General features: G+C 50.0%; 4 protein-coding genes across 4 annotated transcripts; 1 reads left to right on the top strand and 3 right to left on the bottom strand.

The window, feature by feature from the left end:
- Positions 1–271: 271 nt before the first annotated feature.
- J7T55_000868 (uncharacterized protein) lies at positions 272–1,844 on the bottom strand (the record flags this gene model as incomplete). The annotated part of the gene is made up of 5 exons (XM_053140127.1): positions 272–938; positions 992–1,089; positions 1,143–1,408; positions 1,462–1,614; positions 1,682–1,844. The coding sequence occupies 5 exons, from the start codon at positions 1,842–1,844 to the stop codon at positions 272–274; spliced, it is 1,347 nt and encodes a 448-aa protein (XP_052996518.1).
- Positions 1,845–5,822: 3,978 nt separating this feature from the next.
- On the bottom strand, positions 5,823–7,713 carry J7T55_000866 (immunoglobulin variable region used by the ITC63B heavy chain; the record flags this gene model as incomplete). Its single annotated transcript, XM_053140126.1, has 3 exons — positions 5,823–5,893; positions 6,309–6,779; positions 6,849–7,713. The coding sequence occupies 3 exons, from the start codon at positions 7,711–7,713 to the stop codon at positions 5,823–5,825; spliced, it is 1,407 nt and encodes a 468-aa protein (XP_052996517.1).
- A 1,085-nt stretch (positions 7,714–8,798) lies between these two features.
- J7T55_000865 (Aldolase-type TIM barrel) lies at positions 8,799–10,786 on the bottom strand (the record flags this gene model as incomplete). The annotated part of the gene is made up of 7 exons (XM_053140125.1): positions 8,799–8,957; positions 9,290–9,406; positions 9,467–9,944; positions 10,005–10,034; positions 10,101–10,219; positions 10,291–10,403; positions 10,471–10,786. 7 exons carry the CDS (start codon positions 10,784–10,786, stop codon positions 8,799–8,801), a joined length of 1,332 nt encoding a protein of 443 aa, XP_052996516.1.
- A 399-nt stretch (positions 10,787–11,185) lies between these two features.
- Positions 11,186–12,933, top strand: J7T55_000864 (nadh dehydrogenase; the record flags this gene model as incomplete). Its single annotated transcript, XM_053140124.1, has 4 exons — positions 11,186–11,200; positions 11,336–11,741; positions 11,810–12,645; positions 12,712–12,933. The coding sequence occupies 4 exons, from the start codon at positions 11,186–11,188 to the stop codon at positions 12,931–12,933; spliced, it is 1,479 nt and encodes a 492-aa protein (XP_052996515.1).

Genomic DNA, 12,933 nt, shown 5'->3' with positions numbered 1-12,933 from the left:
AGCGCCTTTGCCACCTTCGTTAGGACGGCATCGGACACTACCACAACTCGTCAAGATTCGAGATACGAAAGTCTGGTGGATCTTATTCTCTTTGATAGCGACTTCCTAAGGTGATACCCTACATACAGCCCTACTCTTCTACGAGCCTTTGTAGTTCTGGCTCATACCGCGCGCGATAAGGTATCGATCTCTCCTCGGCCTAGTAATTCCAGTATGTGCGGGCTCTGACTGTGGGTACCAATGATGCCATTCCCTTTTGAGCGGCTGTGATTCAATTCTCCACGTGCTGAGGCGAACTTGGTTCTCCTTCCTTTGCTTGGTCTGACCACTGGTCCCCATTCATGCGAGCATCCAATGCTGCCGCAGCAAGCTGACGTCCTTCTTTGCCATCGTAATCAAACAGCATAGAAACTTCTTCGATCGAAAGTTGTTTTGTCTCCGGAAAATAGAGATAGATGAAAATGACGTACATGCAATCGACCGCTATGTAAACAGCATAGTACCTCCAGGCGATGGCAGAAAGAGCGACTGGGTTAACAAACTGATTGAATGCGTTTGCGATTTGCTGCACACACAGATAAATCGCCAGGCCTTTGGCACGCAAGTTATACGGCATGATCTCAACGCAGTATGAGTAGTTCAAAGGCGTCCATGCTATGTCATAAAATCCATAGAAGAGGAAAAGGAACGGCACGACGGCAATGCCTAGATCTGTAATCTGGGTATTCGCAAAGCCAGCTGAGAATCCCAACACGAAAGCGTATGAAATTGTCATGCCGATAGTTGAGATGAGGAAAAGTGGGCGTCTGCCGAATCGATCGATGTTCAAGCCAGCTGTCTCGGCGACAATAAGATTGAAAGCGGCAATTCCAGCGTTGATGCCCAGAAGCGTCACTGGATCCTTGATACCCACGGATCTGAGAACAGGCGAAAGGTAACTGGAGATGTTAGACTCGGCATTTACTTAGCAACTAGTAGGGACCCAACTCACTAGGACACAACGCCATTGCCCACCCAATTCACACCCACAGCTATTGCCAGGGACACCATAAGACGCTTTCGATTACCCTTAGTTCGGAAGAAGTCCAACTATTCGACAGTCATCAGCTAAAGTGTCTTGGCATTAAACACTAGAATCTTACATAAGAAGTTTTCCTGTCGGCACTTTCGTGCTCCAATGCTGCTTGGATCTCTCCAAACTCCCATCTCACTAACGCGTCTTCTGTTTCACCATTGGCATGGTACTTGGCAAGCACATCGAGAGCTTGATCGGCTTTGTTGACCTTAACGAGGAAGCGAGGCGATTCAGGGGCAGTCAACAAGATTGCAATGACCGCTATGGGCCCCACGACCATCACCATGCAAGGCATACGCCAGCTCCATTCACTGTCAACATAGAGGCCAATGACTAACGTTAATTCTGTCAGTAGATGCTCAGGGTTTTCTTGCAATGCAACTGACTGCACATGATGGCGCTGAGTAAAGAGCCAACATAGTAGAAGCCGTAGTACATGTTGCCCATAGAAGAGCGCAGTCTTGGGTGAGCGATCTCTTGCAGAAGGGCTGGCGCGGAGACCTTGGTAACTGCACCACCAGCTCCCAGCACGACCCGAGCTGCTGTATGTCAGCCATCATTCCAATTATGCCTCTTGCTGCCTGCTGGAGCGATGAAACAACTTACACCCAATAAAGTTCGCAGTGTTGGGCGACAATGCGTTCCAAATACCCCCAACAACCATGAGAGACGCCCCAATCAGGACTGCCAACTTGCGGCCCCAGTGACCACATATCCAAGCAGCAGGAAAGCCCATAAATATACCAGGGAGAAAGATAGCAGCGGACATAAGACCGAGGAGCGTACTTGTAGGATTGTCGAAATAACTTGTCCATTTTGGTAATGCTTGCAACCCAGTAAGTAGGGACTGGTCATCTGCCAGGGCAAACTTAGCAAGCTTGGAACCACACGAGAAATGTCAGGACAATGGCTCACATCCAAGGTAGAATGGACACATCATGCATCCAATTCCATGCAGGACATTGAGACGCAGGCATGGATCTATCCACCAGCTCTTCGCAGTGTTGTTCGGCAGATTGTTGAAGGTTGCTTTACTCTTTGGTCCCCGCATTTTAATTGTGAATTTGCTGAGCTGCTCAAAATGCGTTACAAGTGTGATTGTCTAGGAAAACGTTGGCGTCGAGAACATAGAAAGTTCACACCAGCATTCGTCAATGGGGCCGCTTGAAAGTCAGTTTTGTATCAGGGAACACCCCGCGTTCCCGAGGTTGTGAGGGTCCCGGCTGGAACCCAATTTCGCCCATGTAATGTGTCCTTGGACCTTCGGACCATGATAAGGTAGCCGTAACGACGCGCTGTTTTGCGGAGACCCCGGATTTCTTTGTCCGTCCTAAGAGTCTTGTGGAAAGCCGAGAATGTAGCTGCGGGCCCTCACTGCTATGGGAGAATAACCGTAGCTCACCACTACGGGCACCAATGGAATTCGGTCGGTTGTCAGCTTTCCAGATAAATCCGCAATGCTGGGTTGAATAGAGCCGGTGTCACAGTGGACCCTGCCAGTTCGTCGCGTTCAGCAGGCGATAGAAGAGTCAGGAAGATTTGGTGCTTCCATTCCATGTGTCTAAACAAAAGTGGGCCAAAATCGGTTATTTAGGGTCATGAGCACCGTGCCTGGGGTTGCCCTGCCATAAGCCTCGGGCCTACTCAGCCTTTCCAAAGGCGGCTGTGAGTAGTTCAGCCCCGCAGGTTTTGCCGTAGCAGACTCCCAATGCAGTACCCAACACGCTGTCCGGCACTCAAGCGTAAGCATGTGACAGTCAGAAGACGGGTGTGAGAAAGTGGTGAATTTGATTATCAGATGTTGCCCATTATGTTATGTCCTGATTGTATAGACATGAAATGATCCTCGGCTTCATGTAATCCAGGTAACCTGTCCCAGCAACCCACGCCTATGATGGCTAAGCACAAAGCACACTGTGGCAACCGCCTAGTGGTGCTAGGGTTTAACCCTTGATGCTGTGCTTCTGCTACCAGACGCTCCCAGCGCCCATCATTCACTTAGACGGGCCACCTTCAATATAAAATCTTTCATAACCCCTAACTTGCTACTACCCACATGAGGCGTTCCGAGTCGACGCTTCTGAATATTATAGGGGCCAAGTAAATTTGATCTCCTGAGTACCATCTGTACGAGACACTGGGGCCACATCCAAAGGATGGCTATGAGAAAGATGTCGTCACAAGAATTAGTTAATCTCCACTGGCCCTTACGATGTGCACTTGCGCGCCGTAAGTTGAAAACAATTCAAAGGAGTTCGTCAAGACTGACCACTGTCATGATTCGGAAGACAGCAGCGAAACAAGCGTCCGATAGTTCCTCGTATTATGAAAATGCTCGTAATGCATGTCAAGCCTTCTACTTTACTACAGCCAGCTCAGGTCACCTGGCCTGCTCTGACAAAATAAGTCAATTCTAACATACAAGGCTAGGCATTCATAAAACATTTACGGTTCCATTTTCGCGTGTCATGAGAAGCTCTACGACTACTACCGTTTAGACGCTGCCAACGGAAAGCACCAAATTTTTCCCAGTACTTCAGTTGACATAGGAGTCCTCGGGCATTCGTAGTCCGTCGTTGATTGAAGTACCCTGTAATAAATGAACACTTCAGCTCAAAACTGAAGATACAAGTAAAGAGAATTCCGTGGTAAGCTTACCATGAAGCGACCTCCCTCGATCATTAAATATCCACCATTCATGTATCCCCCCGCTCTCGAAGCAAGCATGAGGCACGGGCCTGCGATCTCCTCCGGTCGTCCTCCACGCCCTGGAGAATAGTTAAATCTTATTGAATCATGTTGAGTGGATGATTTGAGGTAGTTCTGTTACGTACCAGCTGTACATCTCTTCACAGCCTTGATCGCATATTTGTTCATCGAGTCCTCGTCACTCGTGTTATTAGTTGTTGTCATTTCTGTAGGAAATATGCCGGGCAGTACGCAATTAACACGGATCCTCATGCTGCGTATAATCTCCGATTAGCCATCATGTGCGAGAAGGTTATGCGAAGCGCAGCTGGCCGGGATCGTGTCTATTCATGCAAAAATTCGGCTTTTGAGTTGGTGCTCACGTACGGATGGAAACGTCCAGCGAGAAGTTTTGCCAAGTGAAGAGCTGTCATAATATTACTAGTAGAACAAACTGCGTCATTGTGGGTTGTCACTCACATGCAGCCTTTGAAAGGGCGTAGGTCATGGATCCCATAGCTCTGCAAGTTCATATGTATCAGTAAAATGGCAGCATTGAAATTGTATTTGGCAGATTATACCTTTGATTGGCGAGTCCGGCCAGTGAGGAGATGACAATGACATTAGGATCCTCAGCCTTACGGAGCAAGGGCACGAATCCGACGGTCATAAAGTACACGCCATTCACATTGACTAGACAATTTGGAATGATAAGCATCTTCCCTAAACTTAACTTCATGCATTGGAATTTTCTCACCGGAATTAGTGAACGTGAAATGATCGCTGAATATCATCAGTACCGACAGCCGAATTTTCCCCGGAAAGTACGAACTCGTCGACGCCCTCCCATAAGGCTTTCTGAACTTCGTCGGCTGTTTCCAAGACCTTGTCAGTGATGATGTCGCCGTGCCATTGGATCAAGTATCGTGAAAACCTGCCATTGTTATGGTCCCACGCAGGATAATCAATTTGTCTGGAAATGCCAGCGTTATTTACGAGGCAATCGATCTAGCTGACGTGTTAGCATTTCAAGTTGTTCCTAGCCACGATCATAACAGGTTTGTTAGTGGAAGGGTACTTACGTGGTCCTCTTTCTCGGAGATCTGACGGACCAGCTCAGAACATCCTGCTTTGGTAGCAACATCTCCTGGGATACTAATGAAAAGTTATTGGACAAGGTTTGAAGAGATTAAACATGCGCAGATAAAGTTCTTCAAAACCGCCATCTATGAGGCACTTACCTGATGATCTCTCCACCGAGAGCCGCATTGGCCATCATTTCTCTCGCAGCCGTTTCAAGAACCTCGGGACGACGACCCGTGATATAGACTTTGGCCCCATTGCTACAAAAGGCCTGAGAGATAGCTATTTCGACGTTTTGTCAGTTCTCATCGATGCACATGAATGCTGTAGCACTTGTGTTGTTTTCCTCGAATTAGCATACTTTTTCCTAAACCTGTGCCGCCACCCGTGACTACCACCGTCTGCAATTTCAACGTTAGCTGACATATCTCTCCACCTCACTGAGATACGCACTTTGCCTTGGACACCGAAGATATCATTGATCCGTAGAGACGCGGCCATCTTGACACTGATGATCCAAATGACAACGAAAATGTATGAGATTCGCAGAGAACAATTTCCACAGTTCATGTGGAGTAGACCCTTTGTCTTCTATTTATGAAGAAGATACTCGGACATCAGTCATTGACAATCATCCGGCTCTACGGCAAACTATGCGTCTGACGATGCAGCTCGAGGGAGTGGGTCTCTGTTCACGAGGAATCAGCCGGACTTGTTGCGTACCATTGTATGCGTGTGGCTTGATCGGGTATATGTCGCCTCTTGACTCCACATTCTCCGACAGGATGTGGAGAAGCTGAGATCGCTTGCGTCGTGATAAAAGACCGGCGGAATTTAAGTTTAACCGATTCGGCTAACGGTACAACCTAGACCAGGGAAGGAACTCCACCAACAGTGTGGCCGGCTCTCTGGCGCATGGTAAGCGCCGTGCAATAGCTCATCGCAGAGTAAAGTCTGAGGACGAACGACTCGAATATCAGAAGAGACGCGGCTCATATGCATTTTTAACCACTGAAGAAGCGTTTTGGAATATCCCCTTCTCTTTCCCTGTTGAGAAATTTCGCTTAGCACTTCATCAGTTGGTATTGCATCACGGCACCACATTACAATGCTGAGAGCCGTGAGCAAGTTTAAGGTTTGCTTTCTAGTGGATAAGCCCTTAAAGAAAATTGCACCTAGTACTGGCCGCATTAACAGGCTTAAAGTACCTTTACACCGTTTATTTTATGCTTTATTCATTATTTAAGCACAGGAAAATAAGGCACTTTATAACAGCTATATAGCTAAACATTATAAAGTAGAAAAGAGGTATTTACAAATATTAGCCCTTTATGTTGTAAAATTAATAGCTTGATAACCTTCTTCATACCTCTTCCTCTATATATTTTTAATTTATTATTTTCTTGTCTTTAGAATCAAAGTGAATTTGATCTTCTAGTTGACACCCCTAATAACCACCCACTAAGATTCCTTCCAGCCGTGGACAGAACATCACCATCAATTGGGCTGTCGTCGTCCGATTCTAGATTTTCGATCCACTCGTGCTCGCGGATCGATCTCTCCGCCACGGGAAATCCGTCTTCACCTCGGAGCCAGGTAAAAACGTTCCTGGTTACCATCTCCGACACTTCATCCTCGGGATCAAGGCTATCATAAACGACGGCAAAGCTATTATCACCAGCAACAGAAGGTTTCCCAGCCTTCGCACGGATGGCATTCGCCAGCGTCTCATTCTGCTCAACCTTTTTACCACCCTGGCAGTCCCAGGTAAAACAACTGTGTTTGAGGCCATGAGCTGCCGAACATCGGGCATGTCGACGAACGTCAAGGTCCGTGTCTTCCATGGCGGTGCTGCCGAACGGAGCAAATGGAAAAAGCGGTGGGACTGCGTGATCTGGATTATGGGACAGGTACATCAGGCGGCACTCGTCAGCTCATGAGATCTCTTGGGCGTCAGCTGGAGCTTTCGTGATGGGCTCTTGGATGAAGGACGCATGCGTACCAGTCCAGGCTGCAGCGCTAATGTCGACCTTCCACCAGCCCATACGAGCTTCTTGGAGGCAGCGCTCCTCGGCGCCCGTGATAAAGGCACCTAGCCACAGGAACCCGAGCCCCGGATCCCTTTCCATGAACGTGCTCAAGAGGACATGTGGGTCCCCGGCCTTGTCGGAGTCGAGGAAAGCAAATGAGCCCTGCAGCCAAGCTCCGCAGCTATTACAGGCCACATCAGGTTCGAAGAAGATGCTGTTCAAGAGAGCTTTCACTCCCCTCGCGTTGCAACTCAGCGTGAGAAGACGATCCAGCTGCCGAGGTTTCATGTCCCAGGACGGAAGCACTTGGGGCTTTTGTTGACTGCGCGTTGTCTTGCGTGGTAGTCGAGGAACGGGCAACTTGATTCTTCTGGTATCAAATTTTGCCACTGGGATGAGCAACGCCGCTGCGAGGGCTGCTTGGCTTTGCTCGGCAAGGTCGTGAAGATGGCAATACTCTGATAGATAGCGGAGAGCGGTGCTGAAAGACGCAGGACTGGAATTTTTCATTGCTGAGCAAGGCTGAATGTTTGCAGATATCGTGAAATTTGGCCCTGGCTGGGTCCTGATGGACCATGGCGAGCAGAGAAGGACACCAGTGTCACTGCGGATTGATGCGTCCCAGCCGCCGTCTGCCGCAAGAACAGCTGTCCACCACCTTGCAGCGGCAACATCCACGTCACCTATATCTACCACAACAGAATTGTCATCATCTCCCAGTCCATGCGGCCCATTGCCGGAGTTTAGCTGCGCCTGGTGGCTATTGTAGTCGGATATATCCGCGCCAGGAATCAGCTCTGCCCATCGTGCCGACAGTATGTATGCCCAGGCAACCATTAAGATGGGAACGTGGGTGCTTTCTCTTGCGATGTGGTTCAAAAAGCTTGTTGCACAATGTGGACCAGAACTGAAGACGATCGTCGTTGGGCAATTTGAAGCTACATGGAGGACCATCTCTTCCTGGAATGATGAGAGATCGCAAGGTCCTCTGCTGGTTCTCCAAGTGGTTCTACCCCTTACGGTGGCCGTGTTTGAGAAGGATGTGTTGACTGTGAGTCTTTCTGGGAAATAGGGATGGTTAGGAAACGCTGAACAAAGGTTGGAAAGTTGATATTGTAGGTGATTGTGCGCGGCGGCTATCTGCCAGAGTGCAGCCCAAGTCAGGTATCCCCGGTCGTACATCGCCTTGAAAGCCTCCACGCTCGGGCGAACTGCATCCTCCATAATAGTAAGACTTCAAGAGTTGCTGAAGAGACATGCGAAATCGTAAGGTGTTGTTGCAAATGTTGGAATTGGGCGATGGAGTTGTTTAGTGGTAGTCATGCGTGATTAGTCAGCCTGATAGGCCAACATTACCCTAGTTTATTATACACTTCCATTCTATATAGTGTACCCATGGCGTAGGCACACCACGTACAGTTTTCAGCTGCTTTTTATAATTAAATAAATAATCTATATATACATAAATTAATACTAATATTTTTAAACGCCAGGAAGACAAGTTAGGCTTAGGGACTACATTCTTCATATTTGCACCAGTGAGGAGTCGATCACCACCTACTCGCTGGACGAGACGAGATCGTCATACCTTAACAGTGATCTTGGGGGAAAGTGAGTCACGGAATGAAGGCTGAACCACAGGCCAGCAGGACAACAAATCGGAGGGAAGGATAGATATAACAGTAGGAAGTCAGCGGATCGGACGAGCCGTCACAAGCTTTTGCGTATGCAGCTTCGAACCGGGAGTACTCAATTAGTGTATCCAGCTTGATGCCTTTGGAAAGGATGGCAGGGAGTACTTCTCGTCGTTTATCAACAATCCCGAAGGCGAAATTGTGACCCAGAGCTGCAAGAACCAGTCCGTCGTCATTCGGCCGTAGGGAAAGAACAGCGCCTACCCACCGCGGAGTGGGCTCTCAGCTCTATCCGGGTATAGTATCCGCTACGATCTCGCGGGCGGACAAGTATTCGCTGTCAACTTCACCAAGAAGAGCGTCCAGCTGTCCACTGACACCCACAAGAGGGTCATCAGCACTGTTTCTGTCAGGTTTGAGGGCGGGCAACAGGATCAGGGCCGTGCTCTATGCGAGCAGTTCCAGTACTAGCTGTTACGTGTGGGTGAGTCAAGGGAAGATGAAATTGACATCAGAACCCGGGAGGAACTTTTGGAGGAGACATGAGTAGCTGAGCACATTTTATTTTCCAGCCAAGAAACTCTTCGTTCTTTTTGGTAGCTATACCTTAAGCTTTTGTGACCGATGGTTGAAATAAAAAGCATAGCCTGGAAGGTAATCGAGACAAAGTCATTGCGCGTCATCGGACGGCATTTCAATTACACTGCGCCTGAAAGTCTATGATGAAGACCTGATTTATGTATGTAAGGACTCCGAATTCATACACCGTCTTAAATCACAGCGGCGGGCCAGTCATTGTAATTCTCATCAGGCGAATCGTACGGCCCGTAGTAGACTGTGGGGCCTCGATCGTTGCGGGCGAACGGAATCCCGTGCTTGATACGCGTAATCAAGTCCTAGATCTCAAGTCTCAGACCAAGCTTGTCTGGCATGTATGGGATTCTCAAAAGACGTACCGGGTTGTAAATGAAGGGCCTGGCAAACGTGATCAGGTCTAGCTTCTGCCGTTCCACCAGCTCGGCAGCTTCTTCGACAGTGTAGTCATGATTAGTCATGAGCAGCGAGTGACTGCCACGAAACTTCACAAGTCTTCCGAAATCGAGGACGGGATCATAGCCCGCGGGCAGGTGGCCCTCGGGCAGCTCCAGTTTCCCGAAGAAGTCGCCCGTCTCGCTCTTGGTCTCTGCCCCGCGACGGCCGATGTTGATGATGCCGACCTTGCGGCTGACTAGCTCCGTGATTAAATACGTAAAGACCCGTTTCATCTCGTCGAAATCCACCAGAGAGTCGTTGATGAAGTCTGTGGGGTTGATTTTGACGCAAATGAACTCGGGACCGCCGAATACCTCGGCAATGGCATTGACCAGTTCCAAAACGAAGCGGCATCGATTCTCGACCGAGCCACCGTAGGCATCTGTACGCTTGTTCGCTCGCCTATGCAATGTGTCAGACGAACGGTCAACAAATGTGGATTCTGAACTGCAATGAACTTACGAGCTGAGAAACTGTTGGGGCAAGTAACCACTAGCCAGATAATCTTGTCAGCGGTGAGACGGACTCAAGTGTTGGGATAGTCGGTAACAAAATTACCCTTGTGCCAACAGCTCTACGCCGTCAAAGCCGGCCTCCCGAGCCAACATGACTGAATTCCGATATTTTTCGATTACATCACGCGGGTTCTCGATGGCCTTGATATTATCCGTGTGCCCCTGCAGACGAATGTATTAGCCTATTGTCTTGGTGCCAATCAGGCAGTGTCTTTTAATAAATGTCATTGTACCGGCTTTCCGGGTAGTTGACGATATTTCCCATCGTTGGCTCTGATGGCGGAAGGCGCCTCGACTTCTCCTCCCTTTTCCTTCATTATGGGGATTTGATCATGCTGGCAACGACCTAGATAGGAAAGTAAGCTATACAACGAAGCAGAACCAGTTTTTGGGACTGTGTGGAGTCTGTGTACCTGCATGCCATGCCTGAAAATAAATCTTGCCACCCTCTCGGTGAACGGCATCCGTTACCAACCGCCACGCCCGAGCGTGGTCATCGTTGATCATGACGGGGCTCTTGGTCCAGTCACAACCGGTCCAGTCGACAAAAGTTCCCTCGTTCACGATGAGTCCGACTCCGTCCCGAGCCCTGTCAGCGTAATGTTTGACCTGAGCCGGACCTGGCTTGAAGTTATCGATGCAGCGGTTCCGAGTCATGGATCCCATGACGATTCGGTTTCTCAGCGATAGCTTTCCGCCGACGACAACTGGCTCAAGAAGGCTGGACATGACGAAGAGTGGGACGGCTGGAAAAGGTGATAGATGCTGGGAATTCAAAAGGTTGTCGTCGCGCTAAGTAATTTTCTTCTTTGGCTGTTGAAGAGCATGCTGTCGTTGTTGAAGAAGGCAAAGAAGAGCTGGTATTTATCTCGCGCCCACGTTCACACATGGCGAGTTCTCGTGTAAGTGAAAGTGACTCGCGGTGACTCCCGGTTTTTGACCAACAAATCAGATGTATTCAATCCCGGGCCCACTGCACTGCATCGGCGTTGGTGGAGAACAGCCAGCCAATTAGAGGCTTTCATTCCCGACGATTTCCGGAGTTCTCCCCTGCATTTATAAGCTCAGCATCTACGCCGCGATGAATGCATTCTTCACCTTACATCACCCCGTCTGAGACCCACGGCCATGCAACAAGCCGGGGTCTGGAAAATGAAACAAGCCACAGCATGCAGACAATGTCGAATTGCCAAACGGAAATGTAGCCGGGAGGGCTCGGAGCTCCCATGCACACCATGTCGTCAAAGAAATCTGACGTGTGGCTCCGCTGACACGCAGCGCCGTGAACTACGGCATACACGGAGGACGGCATCGAATCGAGAAACTTCTCCAAGTCAAAATACTGCAGATCGTCCATCCAGCGCGGAAATCGCGGGTTTGGTCGAGATCTACTTGACCAAGATACACGGTCAAGCTCACAGTATCTTCCACCCCCCAACGCTGAGATGCCATTTGCGCAACGACTCGGTGCCCAAGGCGCTCTTGTACGCCATGTCTGCCATAGGATGCAAGTTCTCGCCAGATCCACAACACCGGGGTATGGGACGCCATTTGGCGTTGGAAGCCAAGCGTCTTCTCCAGGCTGACATGGAGAACGTTTGCATGGAGAACATACAGGCGTGTATTTTGGTTTCCATGCTGTGTGCCGGGAACTGTGAGATTTCGTCGGAAGCACTGTTCATTCGTAAGAAGTAACCCTCTCGTACCTGCCACCGCCTGTGTGACTGCTACTTACCGGGGAATGTACCGAAGGCATGGGGATGAGCATGGCACAGATCATGAAGCTCGACTCAGTCGCCAATGACCAAACTTGCCCCATCACCGTCAGCGAGACAGCTAGGCTAGTCTGCTGGACACTGTACCTGTCCAGCCATCGGTGCTTCTCGGGGCTCGGGCTACCCTGCAGGTCAGACGAGTTCCGCCCTACATGCGAGCTGCCCATGGACGAGCTCGCCTTCGCCTCTCTCAACCCCGACCAGGCAAGACTGGAAATCCCACGAAAACCAGGCCTCTGTGCCCATATGGTAACACTGGTGCAGCTATCCGGACCCGTGATGCAGCTCAACCGGCGTATATCGGAGCGGCCCGTGGCGCCGGAGGAGCTGGACATCACCATGAGGCGCATCGAGGAGCAGCTCCGTGGGTGGCTTGACTCCCTCCCTGCCGACACCCAGATGACGGTGCCGAATCTACATCGCCATCAGCAGGACGGGCTCGGCGGCCTGTTCGTGGCGTTGCACCTGACGTTCCACTACTACTCGATCCTGTTGTACTTTAGCTTCCTCGAGGAGGGGCAGGGCGAGGCGCCGACCTCCTCGTCTACTGGCGGCGGGGACTGCCCGTATATCGACCGCTGCAAACACCAGGCGTCCTCCTTTGGCGGCATCCTCCACCTCTCGCGCCAGCTGGACGGATGTCTGGTCAGCTACCCCGGATTTAGCCACATGATTACCGTGTCCTCGGCTGTGCTGCTACATACCTTGCTGTTGGGCGACGCAGGCGAAATCCGTGATGCGCGGCGGAATCTGAATGCCAACTTCGAGGCTCTTGTCGAGCTTCAACAGCCCTGGCCAGCCACAACAGCAGTGGTAAGACAAAAGCGAATTATGCCCTTCCGTATTTATGTGTGTGTGGGATGACTGACACTGTATCAGATCGGCAGACTAATGAAGTTTCAGCGGACTTGCCTTCTCTCTACCGAGTCTCATAAGTTGGATGGTTGGATGGTTAGATTTCTCCTGGATCACGCTGTTGGACTCGAGGAGAGATATTCGGCATCTGCGTCATCACATCAAAATGTCGAAGACTATGAGGAGACGTCCAAAACTAGGGAGCTGCGCGAATCGGGTAGATATACCGATTTTGACGCCCTTTAG

Source organism: Diaporthe amygdali (assembly GCF_026229845.1).
Source record: "Diaporthe amygdali strain CAA958 chromosome Unknown NODE_6_length_1560011_cov_65_102424, whole genome shotgun sequence".
Lineage (NCBI taxonomy): Eukaryota > Fungi > Ascomycota > Sordariomycetes > Diaporthales > Diaporthaceae > Diaporthe > Diaporthe amygdali.
Note: the sequence above shows the minus strand (reverse complement) of the source record. Positions and strands in the feature narration are given on the sequence as shown.